Source organism: Chionomys nivalis, chromosome 15 (assembly GCF_950005125.1).
Source record: "Chionomys nivalis chromosome 15, mChiNiv1.1, whole genome shotgun sequence".
Taxonomy (NCBI): domain Eukaryota; kingdom Metazoa; phylum Chordata; class Mammalia; order Rodentia; family Cricetidae; genus Chionomys; species Chionomys nivalis.
In genome coordinates this window covers 41,211,797-41,225,253 of record NC_080100.1, presented here as the reverse complement: position 1 = coordinate 41,225,253, position 13,457 = coordinate 41,211,797, and the positions used below count along the sequence as shown (strand labels likewise).

Here is a 13,457-nt window from a genome sequence, read left to right as displayed (position 1 = left end):
GGCCTAATGAGAAGTCTGGTATTTTAGTTCAATTCCACCGTGAAGGGCAACAGAAAGAAAGATTTGTTTTATCAAGTGTCACATACCACCCCTGGCAAGCTGGCCAGCTTCTTCTAGGTCTTCTTACCTGCTAACTTTATAACATCACTGCTTTAAAACCATTGAGAAAATTTCTTGCAACAAAGAGGGAAATCATTGGAAATCAATTTACAGATCAAACGCTGTAATAGTAGGCAGCACGCTATTTCATGTCCAGCATGTGACTCACTGGGCTGGAAGACGTCCTCACACTGTCTGGGCACAGCCATGGCTGCTCCATATACCAGAGGAGGCACTACTCCCTGCATTTCTGAAAACATGGGGCTTTAGGAAGCTCTTGCACTTGACATGAGCAGACCAGCTGAAATTTCAGTTTCAGGCTTTTTCACATAAGTATCTGGGGAGAGCTTTAAAACTTGGATCCCCGTGAGTGGCCAAGGTCATGGCATTCTGCCCCGTACATTTTCCTCTTCAGTGCTTTCCTGAACACACAATCATATGAGAGCAAGACAGGAAGAGAATAGAAACAAGCACTGAACTGCACATGGACTTCAGTTCTGAAGTTACCTGATCTTCCCGGGAAGTTCCCTTCTTCGGCTGTTGCTTCCTCAAGGCCTCGTACTTCTGCTTTTCTCGCCTGTACTCTGCGACAGCACCATCCGGGGCAGCCTCTTCCTCTGCAGAACAGGAGCATAGACTCAGTGAGGGAGCACAAAGGCCTGGGGGTCGTGTACACACTCAGTTCTCCACATAGTGAGCTCTAAGTAGGGCTTGTTTTTCCCCATTAATTAAAACAAAACAAAACAAAACAAAATTACAATCTAACAAGATCTACCAAAATCTATTAATTTTCTCAACTACAGAGTGATTGGCACTAAATTTGTTAGATTTGCAGTTTTTTCTATACTATACCATTCTGGTTTTCTTTTATGTACTCACTTAAGGCTGAATGTAAAATAATTTATTTTACTTTAAAATAATTTAGATTTTTCTAAAATTCAACAGTACTACTTTACATTGCTTCTTTCTTTATAATACGCATTTCAAATATTGGTTGCTGTTTCAATTATTCACCAACTTTGCTCCTTCCACAGTTATAACAAAAGCAAACTTCAGCTTGATGATAAACAGAAAATAAATGACCAGGTAGCAGGTTAGTTTGCTCCTCAGATTTACACTGCTGTGGCAGAACTAGCCTGGCATCTGGGATCTTCTGCTCTGTCATGTTAGACAGTCAGTTACATTCATATTCTGCCATTTTCCTATGGGAGAATTTTGTAAAATTCTAATGATAATGAATATCCTCAGAACTAGCCAGTGTTCAATATGAAAGAAAGTTCCTAGATTTCAGGTACAATCCTTCATTTGTGGTGATGGTGCGGGAGAATTGTCTGTATTCTGTCAATCATGTTTTAAAAAAACACTGATAGGCCAGGCAGGAAGTATAGGCGGGTCAACCAGACAGGAAGTAGAGGCGGGGCGATGAGAACAGGAGAATGCTGGAAAGGAGGAAGCTCATTCCTCCCACTCCTGCCCAGACCACCAAGAAGCAAGATGTGAGCTGCCAGCTGAGAAAGGTACCGAACCATGTGCCTAGTATAGACAAGAACAATGGGTTAATATAAGCTACAAGAGCTAATATGTAGGCTGAGCTAATGGGCCAATCAGTTTTATGACTTATGGAGATCTCTGTGTGATTTTCTTTGGGGCTTGGTGGCTGTGGGGTACCAGGCGGGACAGAAAACCCCAACTAGCAGGACCCTCATGTTACATGGTGAGAACTTTTTTTAAAAAAATGGAAATATTGATAGATGTGTTGAGCTAGCATTGCTATAACTAAGTTAATATTTAGCCATGCTTGTTTTATTGACTCGAACATGCATTCCTTCATGAATGAGCTCTGTTAGCAAGGGTCAGATCTCGATTTTACTCATAAGGAGTGCTTACAAAGTAGACTTTAAGAATACCAAAATAAAGTAACCCCTACCCTGTAGCAGGCTGCCCTCAAATGTTAAGATCCTCCTGCTTCAGTCCCTCCAGTAGCTACAACTACAGAGGCTTGCTACCACGACCATCTTCAATAAATATATTCTTTAAATTGTGCAACAAGAAAGCCTTATAAGTCAAAATCTAAAAGACAGCAATAGATAAATTTAGGCATACAATAAAGCATGGAAATTCTACAGCTGTGGTGGCTAGACTCAAAGCCTCCAAATAATTTAGAGAATAGTACTAATACCATCTTGGAATCAGTAATGACTGAAGTTTTAAAGAAGCTACATTAAGGGATATTTTTATATAGTGAAATTCATTCAGGGTACACAATATAACCATGCTGGTATTGTTTGTAATGTGTTTTTCTATTGCAATCAGTATTTTCTTCTGCACAATAACCCTCAGGCTTAAGAAAGTATCTGAGCATGTGTCTCTCATAGTATCTGAGCGTGTGTCTCCGATAGTATCTGAGCAAGTGTCTCTGATAGTATCTGAGCATGTGTCTCTGATAGTATCTGAGCATATGTCTCTGATCATATCTGAGCATATGTCTCTGATAGTAGGCCTCTTGCCCTCTTCAGACAACAGTCATTTTCTGCCACTATAGTTTTGGATTCTAGAAGCTCACATAAGTGAAATTATTCTGTAAGCATCATTCATGTCTGACTTCTTTCACTTATGAAATACATCCACATTGTTGGGTAATCCTTTACATGACTGGATGGCATTCCGCAATATGACCATATTCTAATTTATTAATTTTTGGACTAGTTGAGTGTCACCTGCATTGCTTTTGAGTTACTGTCACACTGGTTTGAAAAGAACATGCATCTCCCTCCATCATGACTCCTGGTGAAGCAGGACACTGAGCTGTCCTCCTTCCCAGCTGTGTCTAGAAATGTATTTAACATTCTAGTGGAGTGAATGCTTTCTTCTTACGGTTCCAATTGTGACTTTCCTGAGGACAACTTTATTGATCATTCATTTAGACTTTATTGATCATTCATATAGCTTCTTTTGAACTGCCTGTTCAAATATTTTGTTCATTTTTGTCTTGATAATGTATTAAAAGTGTAAAAAATATATTCCAGTATAAGGCCTTTGTCAGGTATCTCTTCTGTGAATAGCTTCTCTTAGTCTATAGTTTATCTTTTTATTTTTTTGAATATGCCGTCTGCAGAGAAGAAATTACATTTTGGTAAATGGCATTTTATTGTGTTTTAAAAAATACTATGTGCAATCTCTCTCTCACTCTCTCTCTGTGTCTCTGTCTCTGTCTCTCTCCGAATTGTTCACACACTCCAGGACTGCATACGTTCTTTCTTTAATGTTTTTTCTTTACAGTTATACAGTATAAACGTATGAAAGTTTTACTCTATTCTGATTGATTTTGATCAACATTCGAGGTACATTATCACTATGGCTTGAGGAGGCCGATTTGTACCTTCTCTCCACGCACTTTCTACTCCTTTCATCACAAAGACAATTTGTTCTGATGGAAGGAACACAGGCTACTTTGAGCAGACTCTAGAGCTACTCGGAGTCTGGTTGTGATATGGAGCCCTGTATGCGTTTAGATATGGAAGTATTTCAGCTTCACTTTCTCTGCATTTGCCACATTCTAAAAGGTAACTTTAACAAATCACTTTATCCTTTCCATATTAATCTGACAATATTCTTTATATATTTCTTAGTGATGATAATGAAAATACGGGCATGTAGTATAAATATAACTGAACACGCTGCCCTGCTAATATCCCAATATTGTGACACTCAGTCATCCCTCCTAAACGTATGTTCATCATACATAGTTTCACCGAAGTGGTGTATAATGTAACTGGTGGTGTTAATGGCAAGCCTCTGACAAGTGAGTGAGTCACTCATGAATTCTAGGATCTCTTAGATGCATTCTCTTTGGTAATAGTAAGTCAAATTAAAAGGACAGAAATTTATATTGCTAATTGATAGGTTCCAGAATCAATTTTATTGTGAAAAATGTTACAGATATAGTTGGATAAAACTGTGGGACTTTTCACCATTATGTAAATTATTCCAGATCAAACAACAGCCATCGCTCTCTCTCCTCTCTCCCCCCCTTTCTCTCTCTCTCTCTCTCTCTCTCTCTCTCTCTCTCTCCCATTTAAATGTGGTCTCCAGCATTTCTTGCACTTATCCCCTGTAACTACATCCATTCTCAGGAAGGCTCCAGTTCAACAGTTTTCAACGACACACTGAAACTATGAAGGACTCTAGACTACCACCTCTCCCCCAATCGCTAAAGCAACCGGGATTCAACACAGTCCTGGACTGTAATCTTATCTTGACTACAGCTTTTGGCTTCTGAAGAGGGAAACTGTAAAAACAGACTTTTAACTCTCTAGACATAAGTAAAAGCACTTTGACTTTTAATATAATTTACTGGCTTTTGTAATGAGAACTAAGAATGTGAATGCTTGGGACCTTGGGGTTAAATAGGTAAACCACAGACTATAACCTAACACAGCTGTAAATGCTCCCCATTCCTTAAGAATGTTCTAGAAGGACCCACAGATTCTTTGGTAGCACAGAAGCTACATTCTTCAGCTATAACTACTTTGGGCTTGACTATCTGAATTCATTTTGGAGGTTTTTAGTGCTTAACTTTATTTATTTGGTCATTTACTTTAATTTAATTAGTGTTTTTAATAATGATATGCTGAATAATCATCTCAATAGAAGTAAGAAAATATCCCATTGCTTTCTATTTCCAGTAGACTAGTAGGAACTGAGAACACAGATGCATTTCCTGAGTTTGGGGCTAGGGCAAGTCAGGCAGCTGGGCCCTGCAGGGTGTTTTAAGGGTGGCCTCGCTAGTCTTCTTATTTCTAGAACAATTTTAGCAGTGACACATGTTGCACTTTGGCTTAGTCTGATTTTCTCCTGTGATAATTTTCTCACACAGCTATAAAATAAAGACAGATGTGCTTAAAGTACTTCTGAAGGGCAATTTGGTGCTGCTTTGTTTGTATGTCTGCAGTATGCCTGTACCACTGCATGCCTCACACTCACAGAGGCCAGACCAGTCCATTGGATTCCCTGGAACTAGCCTTACAGACAGTTTGAGCAGTCATGTGGGTGTGCTAGAACTCGATCATAGGTCCTTTGGAAGAGCAGCCAGTGATCTTAACCACTGAGCAATCTCTACAGAAAAGGATTAGGTTGATGTAGGATTCCCCTGGCTTCCTCCTACATTAGCTGTCTTGACTTACCTCCAAGTAATTAAAATACAATATACTATTAAATGTTATTTTCTGAGAAATACTGAGAAAGATTATATTTTATGGAAATGGTATTTCCTTTTAAACATTTAAAAGATTTTCTAAACTAAAGTCTGTAAACAAAATCATTTCAGTTACAGCTGAAAAATTACCTACATATCCCCCAAAGTAGTATTTAAAATCTTTAATTCTTATAAAAGCAATTTTCCTGCCAAAATTAATATTTACAACTGTTTCACAGTAAATGAGTGTCTTCTCAGAAATATAAATTTGCTGATAAATTCCATCTCTTACAAGCACAGGAAATAATGACAAGATTTTGTTGAATATGTTCATAGAAATTAAAGGCAGAAAAGATTTGTTACATAACTTATTTTACCCATTTTCCAATGGCAAAGAAAGGTTTAAAGATGAAAGTCAGCTTTGGGTCAAGAATTAATATAATTGGGCAAGAGAGATGGTTTAGCATTTCAGAACATTTGCTGTTTGTTCTTCCAGAAGACCCAGGCTAGGTGCCCAGCACCAACACAGCTGCTTACAACTATCTGTTATTCCAGTTCCAGATGATTTGATACTGCCCTCTGGCCTCCACAGATAGTAGGCAATGCACATGGCACACATGCATTCATGCAGGCAAACACTCACACATATAAAATAAAAATAAATTCTTTAAAAAAAGGAATTAAAATAAGCTGTCCACTATTTTTTTTAATGTGGGAAACATACTAGACCAAATATAAAGACCTAATCAAATTCATCATATGTCATTTTATTTTCTACAAATTAGTAATTCTAAATCATCAGCATCAGACAAGTCTAGGTAGGCATATTGCCTTCAAGACATACTCTCTGGCTATTCTAGTTCTTTGTTTACTGAAGTGAGGTAATTTTTAAAATAATTAATTAATTAACTAAATCAATTAATCTTAACATCACTTGCCTTAAGGATGTCTTTTCCTTCTGCTTTCATTTCTAGTCAGGAAGATAAAGGGCTTGAGATGGCTACAGGGACTGCAGATGCTTCAGTAGGTAGGTCTGGGACACCAGGATCGAGCCCAGTCAGGTTCCGACTGACTGGAAACTATAGCTCAAACACTTTTACAAGCTCAGCTAAAGGTAAAGGAATCTTTATACAAATGCTGTCAACTCATTTACTTTGTATCAGTGTGTGTGTTGTGTCCATATTAATAAAAAGATGATATACTATGAATACTCATAGAGTCATGGAACATTTATTTTCCATGTTTTCAGTTCCCATTAGTAAACAGATTAACTTTCTTAGTTCTGAATTCCAACTCATCAATTCTCTGTTTAGTCATATCTGATTGGTATTTGAATCACCTACTCAGATACTGACTTAAATAGCTATATTTTTTTTTTATTAATTTATAGAAGCTTGATTTGGCTCTTTTTCAAATTCATTTATTTTTTAAAATAATTGTATATTCTTAAACAACCTCTCAAGCTATTAAAACAGACTCTTGGGTCCTTTAGCTATGCCTTCTGGCTCTGCCTACAGAGGTAATTTCTCTGTTTCTAAGATGAGTTTATTTCAGTCATGTATGTGCTTTCATCATACTCCATAGGAAATTTTTGGCACATTATGGTGTAAAAGTTCCTTTGCATATGTTTCTCCAAGATAATAAAGATATTCTATTGGCTCACGGCTATCTTTTGCCATTTTGATTTAACATTACTATACCACACAGGTGGTCAGACTTTATAATCATGTGTACTGGAGGCTTAGAATCTTATTTTAGTTTTTCATTGTTTTGTTTTTAGTGAGAAGCTTTCTTTTTCCTTCCTTTCATAGTTATTAAAAAGAACCAAGCTAGTTTTTGGTGACCTCCCTGGCAAGGTGGACACTGTTTCTGGATCTGTCTAACCCAAGACTACATATTCTGTTCAACTATGAGATGAAAGCTTCAACTTCGAGCTACTAGAATTAACTATCAGGGTGTACATCTGGGTCCAGCACCCCCAGTGTCTAGCAGCAGCTGGCTCACTTGACATTCTGGTTCTACTTCTGTCTGTTCCTGGTACCAAGAACTCCCCCTTCTTTCTGTCTCTCCCTTCCCCAGCTTTCCTCATAAGCACTGCCTAAATGGAGTTGGGCCATACCCTATCCAGCATTTCCATATTTGTGTAGGAGAATGGAGTGTGTGACAGCTGCCGGAACAGAAGCAGTGCATTTGCTTCCTACATGTTTGAGTGCCCTGAGCAAACAAAAATTGAATAAGCAACTGGATGTTTTTAATAGTATAAAACTGGAGAATAAAATACTTAAGAAATTAACAAACATTTAGTTTCTAGAGTGGTCTATATTTTATTAAGTTCTTCTGTTGGTTCATGATTCTGTAATACAGCATGGCTACTTATAAGCCAGTATTTAGGGTGTAAAGAAAGAACATTGGTAAAAGACCTGCTGCATGGTAGGCACCAACGTGAGGTAATTTAGGTAACAATGAAGGAAGTGTCCAAAAACTTATTTTACAAATGAGAAAAAGAAAAGAACCACCACCAATATAGGATGTCACAATAAGATCTAGTGATGACAGGCTGAGTCCAGGTCTATGAAATAAAAGACCTACAGTATCCTTGAGATTTTCAATTAAAACTAAAAGTTCAGAACATTCAGTTGCCTAATGCTCAAAGAGATGTTTTGAAAGGAATGTGAAGGGTGAAAAAGTAAGAAATCAAGCTACTTACTATAATGCAAGCATCAAAATTGAAAGCATATGTAGAATACCATTATTCTAGAGAGTATAAATATTTCTTGTTATAGCATTAGAATAAAATATGTAAAACTATTAGTGATCTCTGAGACAGAGTCAAGTCAGATATTGAAGGGGCTTGGGGAGGTGAGCATCCAGCAACACTAGGACCACACCCTCACAACTGGAGTACCAGAGCCATATGGCAAGCTAAGAACCTTCTAAATCTAAGCTCTTTGCTTATAGATAAGGCAACGAAGTGATAAGTAAGTAAAGTTATTTACCTAGTGCTCCACGTGAGGCCGCAGCTACAACTTAGAACCCAACTATAATAACAGTACAAATACCTTTGTCTCTGCCTGTCATAACCCTTCCTCTACAAACTAGTCAGTAACTTTAATCTTTGTTCCATTTGGATTTCTCGTCTACCTAGCAAATGCACTGATGATATCTACGCACAGACTTCATTCTACAGGTAGAGTTTGTGTCTTCTATAGTTCCAAGACTCAAGAAGCTAGCAGCTCTGGCTAAGCTTATGTATTCATTAAACCAAGCAAGCATCAAGCAAGTGAGCATGCATCAAGCATGTAGTTCAGCAAGCATGCAACCAACCAACCAACCAACCAACCATCACCAAACATATATTTAATGGCTTCTATATGCCAGAAGCCCGTTTTGTTTTCTTTTTGTTTGTTTTTTTATTTTTTGTTTTCCAAGACAGGATATCTCTGTCGCTTTGGAGCCTGTCCTGGAACTTGCTCTGTAGACTAGGCTGGCCTCGTGCCTCCCGAGTGCTGGGATTAAAGGCATTCGCCACCACTGCCTGGCCAGAAGCCTGCTTATCAATGGTTTTAAGTGGCACTGCATCCATTACCTCAAAAAAGTATTTTGTGAAATTTCCATAATAAGTAAAACCTTTTATGTAAATGAAGGTGATGACATAATAGCAGTAAATAAATCTGAATGACCAAAGGGATAGACTGCCACCTATGTGCAGCTGTGTGGATCGTCAGTCTACAAATGACAAAATACTTTTTCATCAAGATTTTAATTTACTAGAACTTAAATCCAGGAAAGGTGCCACCCTTGAAAATAACTAACACAACAGTAAACATTTAAAGTAAAGACTCACTATATGCCAAATACTATAAGTGAATTATGATCTTAACCCTTACCATCAAGGAAGGCATGCTATTAATTCCATTTTGCTATTTGGCATAAGGTACCAAAAGATTTAATCAAGTTCTCATAGATATTAAATTGGGGGTGGAGTGTAATCCCATGCTCTAAAATAATATACTTTTAATTAGTTTAGTTGCTTGTGTGTGTGCATGTGTGAGAGACAAAGAGAGGGAGAGAGAGAAACAAAAAGGAGTTATAATTGAAGATGCAAAGGCATCAGGTAATACAACCATATTCTAGTAAATAAAATTGAATACAGAAAAGAGGCCCCGTGGGACTGGAGAGATGGTTCAGTGGTTAAGAGCACTGATTGCTCTTCCAGGTGACCCGGGTTCAATTCCCAGCATCCATATGACAACTCACAACTGTCTGTAACTTCAGTTTAGGGAAATCCAATACCCCCAGACAAACATGCAGGCAAAATACCAATGCACATAGAATAAAGATAAATTAATTAAAAAAGAGGTCCTGTATTCCCCTCTAGTTTCAAATATACGCCTCAACGGACAAGGAAAGAGTACAAGAACAGTGATTTCTGCCTCTAAACAATTCCTTACGCCTTTCCTTGACTCCCCCCATCACAGCCCCTCTTCCCTCAACCACGCATCAGACCCCACAACTCCAAAGGGCCTGTATGGTGACTGCTTCCGTCTGAAGCACAGCCTGTTCCTGGCCTTGCAGAGGCCTTGTGCTGTATTAGGTGCTCAATGAAGAGTAGCGAAAGGGACAGAGAATCATTTTAAGGTACTGAGTTATAACAATGCCTACAGAATTCCTTAATTTTACTCGATGGGATAGGTCTCTGAGGGTTGTTAGAGGTCCTAGGGCTCCAAAATATACAGACCTTTTCAATAGGTAGTTGTCTAATTAAATTCAGCTGTAAAGAAATATGGGATTTAATACCATTGCTAAATTGATGGGGAACTTGAAGCAGTTATCAATGATGAAGGCCCACAGACACCAAGTGCTCTGGGTTGAATCTGCAGGAGTTGTACCATTCACCATCTTTACCTTTTTCCTTAAGAAGCTGCTGGGGATAAGACACCTATTTCTCCCATCCCAGCCATAATGACTGTCCTTTCTTTCTTTTGAAAATCTATTATGGAAATGATAGAAAGTACCTGTGATATCTAAATGACTACACAATGCAGTACATTATTTACTGTCATCTTTCATAATGATGACAAATAATATTTATTATGTGACCAGAATATAAATCCTTACTTTGTCTAAAAGATACATGTTAGGATTATAATAATAAAAATAATTTAATAAGTAGTGTCTTCTGTGTATACACACATTCACAAAAACTAGACAGAAAGTTGACTTAACTATGAGTGAAACTTATTTTGTCAATTTCATTGTATACAAAGGCTGGCTATTTTCATGCTACAATGAAACAATACTGGCTCCATCTGGTGGTCAATAAGCCCCTGCAGTTTCATGAAATTCAGTCAAAGTGGTTGAAGAATTTAGGAGTTACTTGAAATATATCTGAACACTGAACTATCTCAATACTGATATTAAACAAGTTTAAACCCATCTTATTTAGAAGTGCTACTTTCCCCCTCTATACTTAGCCTCACTGCTTCATAGTATTTAGGGGCTTTTTTTAAAAAAAAAAAAATAGAGAAAACAAACTACCTTTTTTTCATTTTACATACCAATCCCAGTTCCCACTTCCTCCCTTCTTTCCATTCCCTCCACCTATCCCCCCATCCACTCCACAGAGAGGGTAAGGTACATTGCTTTGGGGAATGTCTAAGGCCCTCCCTTCTATATCTGGGCTGAGCAAGGTATCCAGCCTAAGAGACTAGGTTCCCAAAAAGCCAGTACAAGCAGTAGGGGTAAATCCTGGTGCCACTGCCAGTGTCTCCGGAGTCTGCCCAGCCATATAATTGTCACCCACTTTCAGAGGGACTAGTTTGGACCTATACTGTTTTGTTTTTTTTTTTCCTGTCCAGCTGGAGTTAGTGAGCTCCCATTAGCTCAGGTAAACTGTTTCAGTGGGGGTACCCATCATGGTCTTGACCTCTTTGCTCATATTCTCATTCTTCCCTTTCTTTAACTGGAGTTTGAGAGCTCAGTCCAGTGCTCTGACGCAGGTCTCTGCCTCTGTTTCCATCAGTTGCTGGATGAAGGTTCTATGGTGATATTTAAGATATTCATTAGTCTGACTACAGAGCAAGGCCAGTTGAGGCACCCTCTCCTCTATTGCTTATGGTCTTAGCTGGAGTCATCCTTGTAGATTCCTGGGAATTTCTCCAGATCCAGCTTTCTTGCTTGCACCATAACATCTCCCTCAATCAAACAATAATTCTTAAATAACACAGAATGATTGCCTTTGTGCTTTTCTATCAGCTAATTTGAGAAATGTGCAGGTAACAAGTTTCCGAGAACAACAGAGCTAAAATATATCTGGATTCTCAGACTGGATTCCAGTTGGACTATAAAGCATAAAACTGCTCACTGACCTCCAGCTGTATTTTCCATTAGGCATTTATAGAACTCAGATCTAGGACTTCTGCACATTTGCATTATAGTCAAAGCCTCATCTTGACTTTTTAAATTATGGGTCAGAGAACTGATTCCAGAATCACAACATGAAACATGAACGCTCAAAGTTCTTAGGCAACTACTAATGGGGAAAACGAGTCCTAAAGAAGTTGATGTGCTAAACTGGGAATTCCAGAAAGCAAGTTACTTGAATTGTTTTTATTTTCTGTGTGTGAGAGAGTGCATGGGCCATGGTGCATATGTATAGGTCGGTGAGCAGTTTGTAGGACTTGCTTCTGTTCTCCACAAGAATGTCAAGGTCTTTGGTTTGGCAGCAAGCACTTTTAGCCACAAAACATCTTTCTGTCCTACCTTATTTTTGAGGCAAGGTCTGACTAAACATATTGTTCACTGACCCAGCTCTTGCGATCAGCCTATCTCTGCTCCTCAATGCTGGGATCATATTACTTTGTTGGGTTTATAATTCAAGTAACAGTTATTTTGGTAACAATTTATAGTCATAAGAGCACTTAATTGAGGCTACCATAAAATACCATATTAAAATCTACTTAAATTGATTTAGGTCATATTACTATATTAAAAAATAGGGAAAGAGGGATGAAGTTGTGAATGCTTAAAATCCCCCAAATCCCAACAATTGGGAGACTCAGCCACGCGATGAACTAGCTCAAGCTCAGCTCTGTCAGGGAGACCTTGTCTCAAAGTCAAGGCTTAGGAATCTAGTTTAATGATAGATTCCCTGACTGCACAAGGCCTTGAGTTCCCTAGTACTGAAGAGAAATCTTGAATCAGTAAGGATGGATTCTGAATAAAGCTGTTAAATTGGGTTTTATTCATTACTAAGTAGTGGATTTACTGCACCTGATAAGTAGCCCTTTCCCATCCTTCTCCATTCCTAATGATTCTAAGAAAGAACTGTAACATACAATTGACTAGCAAGGCTTACTGAGAATTACTGAGCTTTTCCATGAGAGGATCCAGCTTTCTACTCATCAGTTATAGTTTGTTGCTTCTGTTCAGTTTGCATTCTCTGCAAATGTTGACTGATGCTCTCACAGGCCCTCTACAGAGCACCCTTGGTACTTCTCCAGACGGAGTGACCCACAGTTCTTATAGTCATTTTGACAACATCACCATGTTACTCTACTATTCTGGATGAAGAAACTACAATTTATGTATGTAACATTGTAGGAAAAAGAGAAAAAAAAAAACCACAACCAAAACCAAGAAGGGTCAAGATAAAAAGATTTCTGAAGCCAACTAGAAGGACTAAAAGGAATCACTAGTTAACTGTGGTGGTGGCGCACACCTTTAATCCCAGCACTTGGGAGGCAGAGGCAGGCGGATCTCTGTGAGTTTGAGGCCAGCCTGGTCTACAGAGCGAGTTCCAGGACAACAGTCTCCAAAGTTACACAGAGAAACCCTGTCTTGAAAAACCAAAAAAAAAAAAAAAAAAAAAAGAAAAAAGAAAAGCCCCTCTGAACTCCAGAGAACTGCTAATTAAAGTAGTCTTCAGCTACGGTCTTATCCCAGCATATTAAAACACTGTAGAATATGTATGGTTTTTAAAGGAAGACTCTACTGTTTCTATTAATGCAAGAGACAACACTCTCCACATAGCTGCAAGAGTTTACAGTAGTCTGTAAAAATCCTTGCAGTGGGTATGCCCGGGCTTTATTACTTCTCCTATGTGACTGGAGAAACTGAAGCAATAAAGTGAGCTCTAAAATACAGCACCTACCATCCACACCGG

General features: G+C 38.4%; 1 protein-coding gene across 2 annotated transcripts in view; it reads right to left on the bottom strand.

The window, feature by feature from the left end:
• Cwc27 (CWC27 spliceosome associated cyclophilin) overlaps positions 1-13,457 on the bottom strand; it is a 178,696-nt gene that overhangs the window by 28,105 nt on the left and 137,134 nt on the right. For both annotated transcript variants that reach the window (XM_057789743.1, XM_057789744.1), the window contains exon 12: positions 607-716. In XM_057789743.1, the coding sequence (XP_057645726.1) occupies positions 607-716 (110 nt within the window). The remainder of the gene's footprint in view (positions 1-606; positions 717-13,457) is intronic.